Here is a 19,526-nt window from a genome sequence, read left to right on the forward strand (position 1 = left end):
TGCATTTCAATGATGATTAATTTCTCATTAAAATAGGAGTACCTTAGTCCTCAAAATTGTAATTTACTTTGTTCTTTCCCTCTCTCTCTCTTTTTTCTCTCTCTATATGCATGTATAGATATAAAGAGATACATAATGTTAATGTTAAGAAATTTCCCCACAGAACAAATACAGTGTTATAAAAATAATTCAGAATCTACATATGTATCAAAACTTTAAATTACAAATTACTTCTTATTTGCCTTGTTATATTTTGATATAATACAAATCTCAAAATTAAAGTATTTATTTGACATGACAAAAACTAACACTTCACCATTAATTTATATTAACAAAACCTAAAGGCTATAAATCTTAAAATATAGATAATTTCAACATCAAGTGTAGACGTAATTGATAAATGTTAATATTTATTATTCTCAGCTCATGCAATTTCTCATTTGTATAAGCAGATACTATTTATTAGAAAATATTTACCCCTAAAAAGGGATAGATAGACCTAATGATGATATATCATCTCATATGTTTATTAACCACAATATTAACATAACTATGAAAATACTTGTTACAAAAAATGGTGCATTTCATAATTCAAGAGTAATGACCAGCAAAATAAATGTAATACAATCTCATAATAATACATTGACAAGAGTAATAACTACCAAATAGAAGGCACATAACTAACCTATGACATGTCAAATCATGTGCGAGAAAATTGGGCTGTAATGGGATCTTGAGTTACATATCAGAGAAATAACATACTTCTACTTTTCTCAGTTAGAACAAGCATAGTAGGAGCAACATTTACCCCAAAACACTCACCTACAGTCAGCTGTCCAGTTAACTGCCCCATGTGGTTTCTTGCATTCACTGTTACATTTCTGTCAGACTGTAAGACCAGTGGACTATCCTGGGAAACATGTATAAAATAAACAAATCAAATAGAAAATAGAAATATAGTCAGACGTACATCAAATTGTATTGTATTTGTTTGGATGTTGTCAAAAATTTAATTTGTTTGCTCTATCTTAGAGAGTTAATTTAATATCCCAAACATTGGCAGACAACGTAAAAAAAATGAGATAATAATGACTCATAACAATTCTTGACGGCATATTATCATTTTCATAAGTGGGTATTAACTATCAGACGCAAGCATTTCCAACTCTACTGATTGTTGTACATCAATGGTGGAATAACCCTTTTCCTTTTTCTCTTCCCGTGTCCCGCCTGTGCAGATATTCCAGAAGCTATCCCAATGGCAAAAGTCCCTTTATAAGTTTAAGTTGCAACTTTCAGATCTCAGCTTAAATGCTACCTCCTCAAAACTGGCTCATCTAATCAGTATAACTGCAAAGTCTTTCAATCCCCAAATTCCCATTCTCCATTTAGTTTGTTTTAAAGCACTTATCAAGAAGAATTTAATTTTATATGTCTATTTGGGATTTTTTGTTTTTGTTTTTCTTTTTTACTTAATTTTGTCACAGAAGGAAACATCCGGGGCAGGAATCATGACAGCCATGTCTATGCAGTTACATTTCTAATAAGCACACTCCTGAAGGAAAGAATTTATAAAGTGTTTACTGAGTAGATAAAAAAAATCTGCAAAGTAAAATTGATACTATAGTACCTTATTTTTCAAACTCATATGGAAATAATCTGTAAATCATAGAAGGATTTCTCAAGAAATTATACACAATATAAGATGTTTGTAAATCCTTTAGGACATATAACTCTGGTTACCTGTTGACTTTTATCAGTAATTTAGCACTTAACAGGATAATTGTTTATTGAAAGACAACAGCACTGCCTTAACAACTCACTTATTAGGCTTTTGTCATATCTCCCTTAGACAAGTAACATCCAAATCCCTACATTCTCATTTTAATGTAGGGTGATCATTTACAAATCTGCGTTCATTTATCCAATAAATACTCATTGCATACTCACTATGTACAATATAATGTTCTAGAGGTAGGGACATTTCAGTGATCAAAACATAGAACAATACTTGCCCTCTTTGAGTTTACATTGTGGATAATGAAATACCATGAAAATGTCCTCCAATACCATCCTCACCATCTAGGCAGTAAGCCACGTCTATGTCAATGTCAATATACAAGTGCTTTCATATATAAGCTATATTAAAACTCACAATATCAGGATTTGGAATTTGTGATTTGGATATATATATATGGCTTTTTGCTAAAGCTGTTTTGCATCCCTTCTGGCTACATGTAAAGCATTGAGCAAAGATACACACATAGATACATGCACATATTTTCTTTTAAAGGTAGATTTTACTGGTATGACTAAACTAAGATGATTTTTAAAAGTAACTTCCTACATTTTGAATAATACACTTACTTTGCAAAATTAAACATAGCTGTAACAAAACTACTAAAGTTAGTATCATTTTCTGCCTGTCTCATATTACAACTCAGCTCTTTCAGCCTTATATCAAAAGTTTTATTTCTGCAGTTTTAAAAGAAATAAGTCTAGTTTTTTAGCCATAGGTGTAATTATGCTGCAGAAATTTATCTTGTAAAAGATATAAAATATTTTAAATTAATTATATCATCTTAATCAAGGGATATGTCTGAAATCATCCTATTCAAGAGATATGTCCAAATCCTGTTTAAAGTATAGTTCATGGACTAAAGATTGTCTGCAAACAGCTATCTTATACCCAATGAGAATTCTACTTTCTCTTGATAATAACATAGAGATGATGGTTCATACAGGAACACACACACACACACACACACACGCACACAAACACACAAAATTCTATTCAATCTTGGAAGAATTCAACCTAAGTACTTTAAAAAGTAGTTTTGGATTACACACATTTGAATATTTGAATGTAAGAAACAGTAAAAGTGTATGAAACATCTTCCAGTTCAAAAAAATGCAAAAAAAAAAAACAAAAAAAAACTATAGGTCAAATTTATATTCATTTTCTTTCAATATTTGTATGGTATAGCATATATGAGTTTGGTTTAGAGTTTTAAAATATATGACACTATATGTTTTTATTTGAGTTACTAGACATATTACACATAAATTTCTGTGAAGAGTAGAGTAAAACAGCATAACCATATGTATATATAATTTATAGACTATGTAAATGTATTATAGGAATTATTGCTTTATTAAACATGTTAAGATAAAATAATTAGGTTGAGAAGGCAATGGATATTTTACTTAAGAGAGAAATAGACTTGGTAGAATTGAAAGTTTAGGCTGGGCATGGGGGCTTGTGCCTATAATCTCAGCCCTTTGAGAGGCCAAGGCGGGGGATTACCTGAGGCCAGGAGTTCGAGAGCAGCCTGGCCAAAGTGGCAAAACCTGATCTCTACTAAAAATACAAAAAATTAGCCAGGCATGGTGGTGGGCACCTGAATGCCAGCTACTAGGGAGGCTGAGGCAGATGAATCCCTTGAAGCTGGGAGGCAGAGGCTGCAGTGAGCCGAAATCACGGCACTATATATTAGCCTGGGTGACAGAGCAAAACTCTGTCTCAAAAAGATAAAAATAAATACAAATAAAAAGGAAAGAATTGAAAGTTCAATCATTCTGCATCTTTGTTGGCAACATAGCAATCTCCTTTTTCTTTAACCACAGAGATCTTGTTGAAGTTCTGTCTCTAGCACTCTTTGCTTCTTTTCACATAATTTTACGAAAGTTATTCTCATAATTAAATTTTTATATCTAGATTAAAATTTCACTGTGATAGCACCAATAATTTTTTAACTTAGTAGAACCATAAAGATATAGCTCTCAGAGGTAATGAGCAATTCTCTGCACTGTGTTCCTATGAACATCAATACATTATTATGCTATACTCATTTATTATAATGGATCAAGTGAGTTGAACCAAAACCAAGTATCCATTTTTGATAAATAAAATTTGATGGCTGAAAGAGCATCATTTCCATCCACAAATCACATAATCATTTCTGTATTTTATGTCAGTACCATGATATCTTTGCGGATTAAACCCATTGCTGATGCATTTCAAGTTTAACACGACCTTTTGCACGCTATCTACTCAGTACTAATTAAAACACACATGTGCAATACAATATGTATAATAATGAAAAATCTTTCAGTCATTTAAGGGAGATTCAGTCCTAAGCAATTCATAAATCTGATGTCAAATATATGTTTAGGTGAGAACCAGCACCAACATACCACCTCTTACAAAAAAAAAAAAGAAAGACCTTTAAGAAATATTTTCCCTTAATAAAGAATTGAATACTTCTTAGGTTTTATGTATTCTTTCTCATGTTTGTTTCTCCAAAGCTCTCTATATAAGAAATAATTGACACTAATATTTTACTCCATTCCACTGTCTTGTTTATATCCTTTATATTATAGCCCTATGTTCTAAAATTTTGAAAGCTAATATGTGTTTAATATATTTAAATAGACATAGTAGTACTCTCTTATACTTTATTCTTGCTGACAACATAAAGGAGAGAAATCTATTTTGGTAATATTTTTTCATGGAGTAGGAATAAGATATTTAAGTTCTGTAAAAGGAAGAAAGTAGTTAATATATTATTCAGCATGGTATACTAGTATAAATATCTTTTTTTGGAAGAAGAAAATCTTTATCTTCAGATTCCAATATTTTTTTTTCCAAGCTAATGAATCCCCCATAAGAGAAGTAAGGGATCTCATGGTTTTCTGTAGCCCTGAACTGAACTTGGCTGTAGCTCCAGAGAGGACATAGTGGCCTTCTTATGTCACTCTTTAGACAAAGCAGATAGGTGACCCAGTGAGAAAGGCAATGGGACTGTTAGGTGGAGCTGAGAGGCTCTACTTAAAATTATATTACACACATATTCTTCATGCCAAGGGTGTGGCTGCAATCTTCTAATTTTTTTTTTTTATTGTACTTTAGGTTCTGGGATACATGTGCAGATCATGCAGGATTGTTGCATAGGTACATACATGGTAATGTGGTTTGCTGCTTCTATCCCACCTCACCTACATCTGGCATTTCTCCCCACGTTATCCCTCCCCAACCTCCCTACCTGCCCTCCCGCTTCACTCCCCTGGCCCCCGCCAACAGACCAGTGTGTGATACTCCCTTCCCTGTGTCCATGTGTTCTTATTGTTCATCACCTGCCTATGAGTGAGAACATGTGGTGTTTGATTTTCTGTTCTTTTGTCAGTTTGCTGAGAATGATGATCTCCAGATTCATCAGTGTCCCTAAAAAGGACACAAACTCTTTATTTTTTTATGGCTGCATAGTATTCCATGGTGTATATGTGCCACATTTTCCTTGTCCAGTCTATCATTAATGGGTATTTAGGTTGGTTCCTTGTCTTTGCTATTGTAAACAGTGCCACAGTTAACATACCTATGCATGTGTCTTTATAATAGAACGATTTATGATTCTTTGGGTATATACCCAGTAATGGGATTGCTGGGTCAAATGGAATTTCTGTTTCTAGGTCCTTGAGGAAGCACCACACTGTCTTCCACATGACTGAACTAATTTACACTCCCACCAACAGTGTAAAAGTGTTCATATTTCTCCACATCCTCTCCAGCATCTGTCTCCAGATTTTTTAATGATCGCCATTCTAACTGATGTGAGGTGATGTCTCAATGTGGTTTTGATTTGCATTTTTCTAATAACCAGTGATGATGACTATTTTGCACATGTTTGTTGGCTTCATATATGTCTTCTTTTGAAAAGTGTCTGTTCATATCCTTCACCTACTTTTGGATGGGGTTGTTTTTTTCTTGTAAATCTGTTTTAGCTCTTTGTAGAATCTGAATATTAGCCCATTGTTTGTCAGATGGGTATATTGCAAAAATTTTTTCCCATTCTGTTTGTTGCCAGTTCACGCTAATGATTGTTTCTTTTGCTGTACAGAAGCTCTGGGCTTAATTAGGTCCCATTTGTCTATTTTGGCTTTTGTTGCTAATGCTTTTGGTGTTATAGTCATGAAATCCTTGCCTATGGCTATGTCCTCAATGGTTTCGCCTAGGTTTTCTACTATTGTTTTTATGGAGTTAGGTCTTATGTTTAAGTCTTTAATCCACCTGCAGTTAATGTTAGTGTAAGGTGTCAGGAAGGGGTCCAGTTTCTGCTTTCTGCCCTTGGCTAGCCAGTTTTCCCAACATCATTTATTAAACAGGGAATCCTTTCCCCATTGCTTGTTTTTGTCAGGTTTGTCAAAGATCAGATGGTTGTAGATGTGTGGCATTGCCGCCAAGGCGTCTGTTCTGTTCCATTGGTCTATATCTGTTTTGGTGCCAGTACTATGCTGTTTTGATTACTGTATCCTTGTAGTATAGTTTGAAGTCAGGTAGATTGATGCCTCTGGCCTTCTTCTTTTTGCTTAGAATTGTCTTGGCTATGCAGGCTCTCTTTTGGTTCCATACAAGTTTAAGGTGTTTTTTTTTTTTTTTTTTTTCAGTTCTGAGGAGAAGGTCATTGGTATCTTGATGGGAATAGCATTGAATCTATAAATTACTTTGGGCAGTGTGAACATTTTCACAATACTGATTCTTCTTAACCATGAGGATGGAATGTTTCTCCATCTGTTTCTCCATCTCTCTTATTTCATTGAGCAGTGGTTTGTAGTTCTCCTTGAAGAGGTCCTTTACATCTTTTGCTAGTTATATTCCTAAGTTTTTAATTCTCTTTGTAGCAATTGTGAATGCGAGTTTGCTCATGATTTGGCTCTCTGTTAGTCTGTTATTTGTGTATAGTAGTGCTTGTGATTTCTGCACATTGATTTTGTATCCTGAAACTTTGCTGAAATTGCTTATCAGTTTAAGGATATTTTGGGCTGGGATGATGGGGTCTTGTAAATATACAATCATGTCATCTGCAAATAGAGACAATTTGACTTCCTCTTTTCCTAATTGAATACCCTTTATTTCTTTTTCTTGCCTGACTGCTTTGGCTAGAACTATATTGAAGTTCTATATTGAATAGGAGTGGTGAGAGAGGACATCCTGTCTAATGCCAGATTTCAAAGGGAATGCTTCCAGTTTTTGCCCCTTCAGTATGATACTGGCTGTTGGTTTGCCATAAAAAGCTTTTACTATTTTGAGATACATTCCTTCAATACCTAGTTTATTGAGAATTTTTAGCATAAACGGCTGTTGAATTTTGTCAAAGGCCTTTTCTGCATCTATTGAGATAATGGTGTGGTTTTTGTCTTTGGTTCTGTTTATGTGGTGGATTACATTTACAGTCTTGCGTATGTTCAACCAGCCTTGCATCCCCAGGATGAAGCCTAATTGATCATGATGGATAAGATTTTGATGTGCCACTGCAATTGGTTTGCCAGTATTTTATTGAAGATTTTTGCATCTATGTTTATCAGGAATATTGGCTTGAAGTTTTCTTTTTTTGTTGAGTCTCTGCTGGGTTTTGCTATCAGGATGATGTTGGTCTCATAAAATGATTTGGGAAGGATTCCTTCTTTTGGGATTGTTTGGAATAGTTTCAGAAGGAGTGGTACCAGCTCCTCTTTGTATGTCTGGTAGAATGTGGCTGTGAATCCATCTGGACCTGGATATTTTTCATTGGTAGGCTATTAATTGCTGCTTCAACTTCAGCCCTTGTAATTGTTATAGAAAAATGATGAAATTTGTTCTTCTCATTTTAATTTTTTTTGTGATATGCTATGCATATTACCAATGAAAAAACTTTTAAAAATTTTCTACTGCCTTCACTTTATTTATCACAAATATTTACTGAGTGTTTGTAATATATTCAGCTCTCTGTTACCCACTGGGTGCAAAAGAGAAACAAAAAGGAGACAGACTTCTCTCTTTTTGGGAATTCACAATCTTGTAGCCAGACAGACAATGAATCAGATAATTACCAATCATATCAACAGAGAATATTAATAGTAGCAGGCTGGTGTGATAGAAATTTCCTGAAAAAAGCATTAGTAATATTAATGAGAAGATACAGTATTTTAGGTAAGAATTTAGCTTCAGATATTCATTTCTCCAGCTTAACTGTTATGTTACGTCATGGTGAAATAGCAGTAGTATAAGCAACAACCCACATTTACTGGCCCCTTTCAATGCCAGACACTGCTCTGAACTAAATACCTTACATATATGAGTTCATCCATTTTTGAAGCTTACAATAAAAACATCCAGGAAGAATCAAGACAATAACATGATTGTAAGACAGACAGGGGACCCTGACTGTTTGAGATCAAGTCCTGGCACTGCCAAAGGCTGACTTCACAAGTCACTCCACATTTCTGTACCATAGTTTCTTCATAGGTAAAATAGAGGTCACAGTATATAATCTGTGGGCTTGTTATAAGGATGAAATGAGACAATATATGCAAAATGCACAGAACAGGGCCTACTCTCTTGAGAGCAATGTCTGCTTTTATTATTTATTCCTCATTTTAACTATAGTGTTTTACTACTAATAATACTGAATACCATCACTCTTGTTTCACAAATAAGCAAACTATAGTACAGAAAGATTAAGGCACTTGCTTGAAATGACACAGCTAAAAAATGTAACAGGCATGTTGGAAATCCCCAATTTTGTTTCAAATATGCCCTGTCAAGAACTAGGAAGTACTGTTTTTCTTGGGGCTCATTCAATTTTAGGTTTTCTCAACTGTCAAACCGATATAAAAAATAAGAAATTGAATTGAACAAAATATACTTTAAAATTTCTTTAAGCATTTTGATCTCTAAAAGAATACCTTATGCACACTTACACACACAAACACACACGACCTCTACTTTGCTGCTATTGTCCAGGTTTTGGTAGCATAGTCTTGTTCGTTTTGTTTCATTTTGTTTTCTCAGATTCTAAATGAGGGGTATATGTTATAAATTGTCATCTGCCTACACATTTTAGAAAGTATTGCCTATGCAAATCTCCCTGCTTGGTATTCTGAAAGAACATCATTAGTGACCTATTTTGTTCAGTGTAGGTGATGTGAATTTGGTATGTTGTTATTTGAGTTTACACAGTTTAAAAGATAAATTTTATTTTCTTCAATGGTGGAAATGTAGAATTTGCCAACAAATCTACATTATCCTCAGATCCTCTAGTCTTTCTATTCAATCAGCTGTGTCAGAAATATTTCTTAATTTCTTAATATTAATACATTTTTCCTGTTTTTCCCATGCCGACTTCTATAACAGATTCAAAACTCACATTGCAATAACCACTTTCTCCTCACATTGATTTTTCACATCCAGTGTTATTTAAAAATACTTTAAAAACATATTGGTATACTTGAATGAAAACAAAACAAAACATTGATTCCTCACTCTCAGCTTGAAACAAACTCATGTTCACAACATGTAAGGTTCTTCACAATATGACCCAATTCTACTTTTCTATGTCTATTTCACCTCACTCACATCATTTAAGAGTAAGCCAAATTTCCCATTTTTCTCAACTATATACTACCTCTATTTATTTTCACCTTCAGTTTCTCAGGCCAGAAATTCTTATCCATGTCTTTTTATCCAGAACAGTTATATACATTTTTTCAAGTCAAAGTCAAAGTCCTGTCCTCTGTAAAGACTTCCTACTCCTCCAGTGTTGAAATTCAGATCCCATTCTTCAGTTCCTCAGTTAGTGTTGATGTCTATTACAATACTTGTCACAGGCTTTTTGTCTTACTATGTTTTAATCATTCATGTGATTTGTAGCCTCCATTTAACTGAACTGTCCTGAAAACATAGTATGCTGTCAATTTCTTTTTTTATACAGTCTTTTAAAAGTATAGTTTGTGTCATGTTTGACATACAGTTGATGTTCAATAAATGCATGTTGAGTGAATGAGCTGAATTGAGCACATTATGATACAACATGCCCAGGCTACATGTGTTCATCTGGATTTGTGTTCAGATCACACAATTTTAGGAAGCTACTGTTCCTCTTCTTTCTTTTTTCTTCTTCCTCCTTCTCTTCCTTCTTCCTCATCCTCATTCTTCTTCTTCTTCCCCAGAGCAAGGATGGTAAACATTCATTTCAGTGAAACAAGTCATATCAAATTATTATTTGATGGTTATTCATCATCCCTGTGCCCAGGAAGATATCTCATTCCTTTCCTTAATATTTGACCCACTTAAGATGCAAAACAAGTGTTTATTCTTTGAAATAAAAAGTAAAAATTCTTTTTATACTTGAAAGTCATTTCCTTCAGAATGCAAATCATCTAATTATTGAAATTTTTATTTTAAAGGAAGAAGTGCTTATTATGAAAATAAACATATCTAGAGCTGTTAACCTGACTTCCTCAAATTCTGTGTTCACATTTTAGAAAGTATATTGAATTTTAACTTGAATGTGAATTAATTCAGAAGAGAGATATTATCTATTTATTGATCAACTTTATGCATTTCTACTCTAATACTATTATTGGGAATTCCCTGCTTTGGATTCCTCTCTTTTATAAATTCTCTAGTCATGGATGCCACTACTAGGAATCACTTCTGAGAATGCTCTGAGTTTTCATTGTCATTCTGGGTTCTGTCTGCCTCTTTAAAGCTATACAGCAATCAGAGTAGTCTCCTTTCTGAAGCCCTCTTTCTCCCAACTGTTAATACTGATGATATTGATAAGTACGTATCCAGAATGATGCTGCAGAAAGCAGTTTTACACATGACAGTCCATTTACAGGAACTCTGGGATAATCTGTCACTTCCTGTATCAGTCAAAATGCTCCAACTCAACCTTCAGTCATGGGTGGGCATAAGAAATAAATGCTTCTAGGCTCATTATCCTAAAAGGGAATAGTACTATCTCTACGTAAAGTAACAAAGATCCAGAGAAATGAGACACTGCTGTTGCTTTAGTCAGACAGCATAAAATTCCCAAAGATGCCTCTTCTTTTCCTCTCAGGCAACATTTGCAGCAACTGGGAGATATCCTCTCAGCACTTCAAGGTTGGGCTGCCACTTTTCCTCTCCATCTTCCTCTTCAGTTGTTCTTGAGGGTAAGTGTTCTTGCCCTCACAGCAGCCCCAGGGTTCCAACCCTACCCACTCTGAGTGTTGCTACTGTCTGTCCAGCCAGTATGTTCACTATGGGAGCATGGCTGAGGTGCAACCCAATTAATGATGTCAGAGTGACTGTGTGTTGATGAAGTAGAATGTAAACATTGTGTCTTATTTTGGTGAACAGAAAGAAACATAGAGCACATGTGAAAATCCACTTTATGTAGAACAGTAGACAATCTGCAGATTTAAAGCAAATGGCTAAGGCAAAGAAATGGTTTTCTGCGACTGGATGAATGGTTTAGCCAATTTCTATGCCCAAAGAAATCAAATTTTAAAGGAATTAATTATTTTAAACCATTTATTTATGTATATGGATCAAGGAAATAATTAAGTTTTTTAGAATGGAACAACCCAGTGGTGAGTTGTTAGATTTTTCAAACCAAGCACTGTAAAAGATTTTTCCCACTTCTCTTCTAATAAAATGCTAGTTCATTTCTGCAGTATTGCACTCTTATGGCTTAGAATAAAACAAGGAATGAGTTGTGTTAAAGGCTTGTGAAACTTTTGAAACTACTGGCTATCATGGTGTTAATTTAGTAACTACCTATCAATGACAATGGTAATGATGATTGTGTGTGTGTGTGTGTGTGTGTGTGTGTGTTGTGTGTGTGACAGAGAATATCCCAGATGTGTATTTGTATATCAGTATCACAAATGAGGAAAACTAGAAAGTAAGCAGGGAACCAAACCTCTATTAAATTGGTTTCCTTTTATGTTGGTGGGAATTGGTACTGTACAAAGAATAAGAGGCCTTTGTATTCTAAAATTTTAAAATGACAACATATTTAAAAAAGAAATTCACCCTTCTCAAATAAGATGAATATATTTTTCAATAAATCTCTAACTTGAAGTAGGACAAAGAAACAGAAAACTTAAGAGAAAAATGATAATTACATTTGTACTAGTTGAAAAAAAATCTCTCTTTTTTTCCTTCTAAAATCTGTTTGGATCATAAGGGGCTTCAAATACCTGAAAACATTAGGACATATTTAGTTGATGGTGTGTGCATTTATGCTATAACTTAATTTCTGTAGAAATAGAGGAGAAAAACCTGAAATATAATAATTATGACAAATATGTTTCTATAAATACAAATAATAATGGAATTACAAGATATAAACAATGGGTTATAAACTCAAATAAGTACAACAAGGCTATAGTACCTGCAATGGTTAGTTTTATGTCAATTAGACTGAACAGGGGTGTCCAAATACTTAGTTAAACATTATTTTGAGTGTGTCTGTGATGGTGTTTCTCAATAAGATGAACATTTGAATCAATAGCCCCATTCAAGCAGATTTTCTTCCCCAATGTAGCTGGACCTAAATAGCACAAAGGGGCAGAATAAGAGAGAATTCACTCTCTCTGCCTGACTATTTTCAAGTTGGGACGCGGGTCTTCTCCTGCTTTTGGATTCAGGCTAGGACTGGAACTTACACCATCGGTGCTTTTGATTTTCAGGTCTTCATGTTTGGATTAGCACGATACCATTGGCTTTCCAGGGCTTCCAACTGTCTAACTACAGATCCTGAGGTTTCTCATCCTCCTTAACTATTTAAGTCAATTCTTTATAACAAATCTGTTTATTTATTGGTTCTGTTTTCCTAGAAAACCCAGACTAATATATCATCCATATTGTTTACTAAAGGAACATAGTAAAAACATGTATAAATGCTAAGCAACAAGGAGACTTTGCAAGTAACAACTGTTGTGTTTGCATGTGACATTATCTATGATTTTGTATGCTTTGAAGCACTTTGTTAATTGTGGTTATAACTTAGCTATACCTGATAAGGCAATACTGCAGGAAGATAATGAGAGATAATCTCTCTTTCAATTTTTACAGTCATTACTTTAAAGATCTGTGGCAATTCTTATCCTTTTCTTCCTCAATGAAATAAATGAGGGGTGGGAGAGAATGTTCCTGACGTTACTGTTTCAAAGGACTAGAGCAATTTCAAACTTATGACATATTTTCTACCCCGATGTAAGATAAGCCAAGCCTGTTAGCCTCATTACAGAAAAATCTACTGATGGCAATATTTTGAGCCAGGATAAATATAAATATGTCTAGCTATATCAAAGGAGTAACTATAACATGTGTGGTGGGCAAACATTCAGACTATGTCAGACCAAATAGCACAAGATATGACTGAGAAGATGACTCCAACCCAATGCTTACAAATCAATAATGTGTACACAAATTTTCTGAAGATCTGTCCAAATGGGGACCTGTGTTGAAGCCTCAGATTCTGCATTTCAAGTGAGCTTCCAGGTTGTGCCTATAAAGCTGGTCTGCAGATCACTCCTTGAGTAGAGTAACTCTAACAGTCCAGCTGAATACAGGACTTGAGATGGACTTCCAAAAAGCTTCCAGTCAGAATCTTTATGTCCAGAGTGTGGCCCCAAATCATGAATCAAGTAGAAAACTGCAATGTTGCAAAAAAATTTTTTTGAACTATTTCCCATGGTATAAGAAGACCATGTCAAACCTACAAATCTATAAATTAGAAAGTTTGCCTTCCACATCCCAATTTCCATGGAAAAGACTTCTCACAAAATATGTCCACTTCTTTTTTTTTAAAGCAATACTGCAGTTAAGCGACATTACCTAATCTTTTTTGTAGGCAGGCATAATCATACAATCTTGTTATAATCAGTGGAATGTGGGCAGAAGTGATAAAGGACATCTGTAGGCCTGGAGTATAAAAATCTGCAATGTGCTAACCTCTTTATCTGAGGCCCTAGAGTGATATGGAACCACACATGGAAAGAAGATGGGTCTCCATATATCTGCATGGATCAGAGCTACCAGTCCTACAATAACACAGGATTATGAGGTAAGAGATAATAATTTTTGTATTTGAGTTAACCCTGGGGATGCCAGAGTCATTTGTTATTAGAATCGGCCTGTCCTGATAGAAGAGCTCTTCCTCTCTTCTATAGGGAGTTACACATCCCAGCACCACTTTGCACCCAAGGCTCCTTCCCTGTAGCGCCCTGGCAAGTCTTCTTCCCTGTCTTAAGCTGGCTCCATACACCCTATCCTTTAATCATGTTGACTTTTAACTCTGAGGTATCATCAGATAATTATTAAGCTAGAAATGTGTATGTTAAATGACATTGTCAGGCCAAGCACGGTGGCTCAAGTCTGTAATCCCAGCAATTTGGGAGGCTGAGTCAAGTGGATCATCTGAGGTTTGGAGTTCAAGACCAGCCTGGCCAACATGGTGAAACCCCATCTCTACTAAAAATGCAGTAATTAGCCAGGTATGGTGGTGTGCTCCTGTAATCCTAGCTACTCAGAAGGCTCAGGCAGGAGAACCACATGAAGTTGGGAGGCGGAGGTTGTGGTGAGTGGAGATCGCACCATTGCACTCCAGCCTGGGTGACAGAGAGACACTCCATCTCAAAAGAAAAAAAATTTGACATACACAAATGTGGTGATATCTAACTCCATATTTTTCTCTCAGAGATAATTAATCAAAATAGTACCTAGAGCAGGCACTGGCCAACTTTTATTTTCAAGAGACAGATAGTAAATCAGATAGTAAATATATTATGCTTTGTAAGTTATGCAGTCTCTGTCAAAATCATTAAACTGCTGTTTTAGGTCAAAAGGAGCCACAAATAAGAAATGAATGGGTATGTCTGTATTATAACAATATTATTTTTTAATAAGAGATAGTCAGCAGGAAGCCATAGTTTGGCCACTTCTGATCTTGAAACTGAATCTCTAATGACTTTTGGAAACCAAAATTGTAGCAACTAAACACACAACATTGTCAAAACAATTCTAGTATTATATAATAATATTGTTTTTAATTATTTTAAAATAAATAATGCATAGTATTAGATTTGCATGCATTTTATATAAGAATTCATACAAAGGCAAAAAATTATGATAAATGTAGGTATAATTTAACTTTGTAAAATGCTGCCTGGGATACTTGGTAATTACAGAATCTGATGATTCATGTCTTTTGTTAAATTTGGAAAACTTCCATCTCATCTGTGAGCTCCTCAGTAGGGTCTCTTCTTCATTCTTTACAGTATCCCCATATTGAATTCACATTAGATATGTTTTATATCTTCCTTCATTCTACCTTTCATGTCTTTGTAATGCTCTCTCATAGTTTCCATCTCCCTGTCTCTCTGTGACGCATGCTGGCTTATATACATATCTTGTGCTAGCAGTTCTTAGCTTTGTTAGTCAGCTCTTAAGTTATTCATTAAAATATTAATTTATGAATATATTTTATCATTTTTTAAAATTAGACTTCTCAGATATATTGTTTTTATTGTTACTAGTTTTTGCTATTTTATTCCATTGTTTATTTCTTAAGCATTGATATATATATATAATTTAAATATTCTATATCTAAAAATTTCAATTACTGAAGTAATTGAAAAATCTAAACTTGCGAATAATTGTTTCTGTTAAATTTCACTTGAGGTAGTCCATTTTCTGATTGCCTCTTTGATTTTTTGTTTAGACCATAATTAATACGTGAGAAGTCCAAGGAATCTGGATTAAGGATTAAGGGAGCATTCTTCTAGGAAGGTTTATATTTGCTCCTGCCAAGCACTAGAGATCAGTACAGATCTGGAAATAACATAAATTCAAGAGGGCAGGACAACATTTTCAAGAGGCTTAAGGATACAGTACTTGTAACCCTGATGGTCTAATGTTCCTTTTGTTGTTCAGCCAGCCGTTAGTCCCCAGAGCTTCAGGTTTCAGGTATTGCCAGTCGTCTCTAAGGGAAATTCTGACTTCAGCTTTCATTATTTTACTGTTTTTTCAGTTCTCTGTTTTTCAAATTTACTTTACCCTATTGGCTTTCTATTATATTTTGCAAATTTAGAAATTCAATGAAAATACATCTTTTTGTAACTTAAGGCATAGGTAGGTTGCCTGTTGGACTTTGCCTCAGAACATACAGCCTGTAAATTTACTAGATGCCATGTCCTCATTAGGCACCTTTTTGCATAAGGAATTAACTCATTATTCATGAAAAATAAATAAAAGAAGGCTAGAATATGGAGATAAGGGTTGAGAAGAAGTAAATATAAAATAAAGTATGCTGATTTTAAAAACAGAAGAGTAGGTAACTTGAATAAGAGAAAAAAATAGTACTTAGAAACATATATTATCATATGCTCCTAAAAAATAAGTGTGTGGGGTGTGTGTGTATATGTGGATTAGTCAGGAAGAGGTGTTTAAAAATTTAATTTTTGTTTATAAATTGCCAGATCTTATGTGGAACCATAAGCCACTGTAATATAATGCTATAAGATAAAATATATAATGCTATAAGATAAAAATATAATGCTATAAGGCTATTTGTACTAGTCTCTCCAGAAAAATAGATTTTATGGATTTTCATTATATTTCCCAGGAAGACTAGTTGATATATATATGAAACAAGTAATCTTTATCTGTGCCTAAAAGCTGATCCATTCTTTTCTCTTTTTTTAACTTAACAGAAAGTAATTTTTCTTCAAATCAGAAAGAATAATTTATATCTGTATCAATATATCTCTTCCTATATGGAAATACAGCTCCTTGGTTATGTAAAAGGTATCTAATGAGAACTTCTAGTAAATTTGCAGACTCTGTATTCTGAAACAAAATCCCACATGCAACCTGGCTATGCCTTATATATATAACTAATATAAATATAATAAATAGCTTATTCTTGTTTTACATAACAAGCTATCTATATTAAAACAGTGAAAACAACCAGAAATTTCTAAATCTAATAAACAGTAGCAAATATTGATGTAAATATATTTTTTCTGTTAAAATACAAATTAATGATATATGAGAAATCAGTGAACCCTTTCCTAGTACATAAATTATCATAGGACTTTTTAAAATCTTTTTTACACACAAAAATTAAAGTTTTTCTTACTTGTTCTGTTTTGCATGAAACATTTTTAAATGATGCAATCTGAAGAGCAAACATCAAGAAGGAAAAACATATTTATGTTTTTATTAAAACAGTACTCTTCCAAAAAGATATTAAATATGTTACAACCTTAAACACAGCCTTAAATTGGGCACTAAAATCTATCAACCGAACCGAAGACATTTTAAACCATGAGAAATAAATGCGTCTAAGCACTTACCTTGCTTCTTCTTGTAATCAGGCGTTCTAGAGTTGAACCCTGAATTTGTTTACTGGCAGTTAAGGCAGAATAAAAATATTACATTATAAAATTTTCATTGCCTGAAAGCAAGCAAAGAATTCATATGGGAAAATATTTTCCCACAATACGAGCATTTGATCTTAAGTCTCCGAGAAACTTAAATATGTTCACTGAAAGCATGTTTGTAAATTTGGGCAAATCAAATGGTAGCCTGCACATTAGGCACTGAGGCCTGCCTCACTTAATGGTACTGGGAGCCAGGTGTAGATAGAGCATTAGGGACATGGTCAGATGTTTTCTTAGGTCAAAAATAAGTGAGGCAGTAAATAAATAAATAAATGAACAGTGTTAAAATGATTTTAAAAATGTAAACCAGTTTTTAGTTTCATATTCCTCTAAATTTTGTTTCTTCTCTTGTTTATATATAAAAACATTAATCTCATATCTATAAGTGATTTACATTAAGAACATTAACAAGATAAAAGTATTTTAAATGTCATTCCTTCCACTAAACATATTTAAAAGTGAAATGAATATGCATACTTACCGTTTTAGAATGTGAAAGACATAATGTGTCTTTTTTTCTGTAGGAGGAATTTGCAATGTGTGAGATTCATTATTCTAAATGTGAGTGATCAATTTGCTAAGGCTGTAGAAAGTGTAGGGAACCAATCTGTATTAATTTATATTCACATTCTGCACTATACAATTCTTCACAATTAAGGGACAATGAATTTGCACAAAGTTCAAAATAACTTCCTGATCCACGAAGTGAAGTACGGAACTAGATGCAGAAAAATCATGGACTGCTTTTCTATTATTTCTCCAGTTGTGGCTGCTCCCTCTTTCAATGAGCATGGAGGTGTGTGGGTGTCCTCTATGTATCTCAGTACCAGATAATTCCCTCTCCTGCTTCCCTCCTCCCTAACCTTTGAAGTTCACACCATGACATTACAGCACAAGTCACTACACTTATCAGCCCTCATTCCTGGAAGATTTCCTCCTTTGGTTCACTCATTGCCACACTCCCAGGAATCATTCCAGTCATAATTGTTGGTAAGTTCAGTTATCACATAAATAATTTCCTGATACTCTGATACTCTGATCGTTGATCAATCCTCCCATTATCTTATCATATCCACTTCATTAGTCTCTCTCCTGCTCATTCTCCCACTCTGATATTTTGATGACCGATAACTGCATCTCTTCCATTACCTCCACTGTAAGCCTAACACAGTATACTTGTCCTTTTAGCTTATTCCTTCTAATGCCTGACACCAACATTTTAAAACTTTCTTGTGGATTGAGGTAAAAGTAAAATTAAAATGTGTATTCAACAGATAAAAAGAAAATTACATTAATTACAAATTTGTTTAATCATCACTAAAAAGACAAAGTATAAATTTTCAGAGATAATTACAATTAAAACTTTAAAAATATAATAAAAACATAAATCATAAAAATATTTTAATGAATTAGGTTATTTTTCTTCAATTAGTTTACTGTCTTTGGATGAATGTAACTTATTAATAAATTTAAAAAGTTCAACATTAGATGTATGTTACCTTTGCTGTATAATGTATGGAATGAGAAACATATTCATATAAATAAGTGAGTAGAAATAAAGAGATTTGACATAAAAATGTTACTTAAGTTTTGAACAGTTTTTGAGGTATTTCCATCAAAAATCCCATCACACTGATTTATCGTCATTGTATTTGACAACAGCCCAATTAGATACAACCTTCAACTCTGCAATAAGGAACTAATCAGAAAACAACAAAATTGCAAACTATTTTATCTATTCATTATATATGTTATATCACTCCTTTTGGCAAAGCATCGCTAAATTCCTTTAGTAAAAAATCTTAAGTAACAGTGCTTGCTTCTTATACCTCTTATTCTCTCTTGAAGACATACTTTGTTTAATAGATACACTTTAGGAAAAGTTGAGATACTTGACAGATGGCAGAAGCATATGATATATAAAATGATTTCATTCTTTCATATGGTTCATCTGTATTTTTATCATATTTTTACCTTGGAGACCAAGATTTACTTTACTATATTCATTAAAAAGTCTTTCATATAACAATCCTAAGAAAGATGAAGAAGGTGCATATATGAGACATAGAGCTTTGCCATATAATTATTGGCTATATATTCTTCCCAAGCATGTTTCTCCTTCAGAAAAAAAATGCACTTTAACACCAGTCAGGGGGTGAAAAATGGAAGATCCCTAAATGGAAATTGTTAGCACTCCAATGTATCATTCTACAAGATATCTAAATGTAAAACATTTTCAGCTCCTTCAGAATAACTTTCTTCATGCTTAA

General features: G+C 33.7%; 1 protein-coding gene across 1 annotated transcript in view; it reads right to left on the minus strand.

Moving 5' to 3' along the window:
- Positions 1–19,526, minus strand: part of SGCZ (sarcoglycan zeta) — a 1,170,111-nt gene that overhangs the window by 147,522 nt on the left and 1,003,063 nt on the right. The window contains exon 4 of the mRNA XM_032288341.1: positions 823–910. Coding sequence (XP_032144232.1) covers positions 823–910 — 88 coding nt within the window. The remainder of the gene's footprint in view (positions 1–822; positions 911–19,526) is intronic.

Source organism: Sapajus apella, unplaced genomic scaffold, assembly GCF_009761245.1.
Source record: "Sapajus apella isolate SASKATOON/1434 unplaced genomic scaffold, GSC_monkey_1.0 scaffold21, whole genome shotgun sequence".
Taxonomy (NCBI): domain Eukaryota; kingdom Metazoa; phylum Chordata; class Mammalia; order Primates; family Cebidae; genus Sapajus; species Sapajus apella.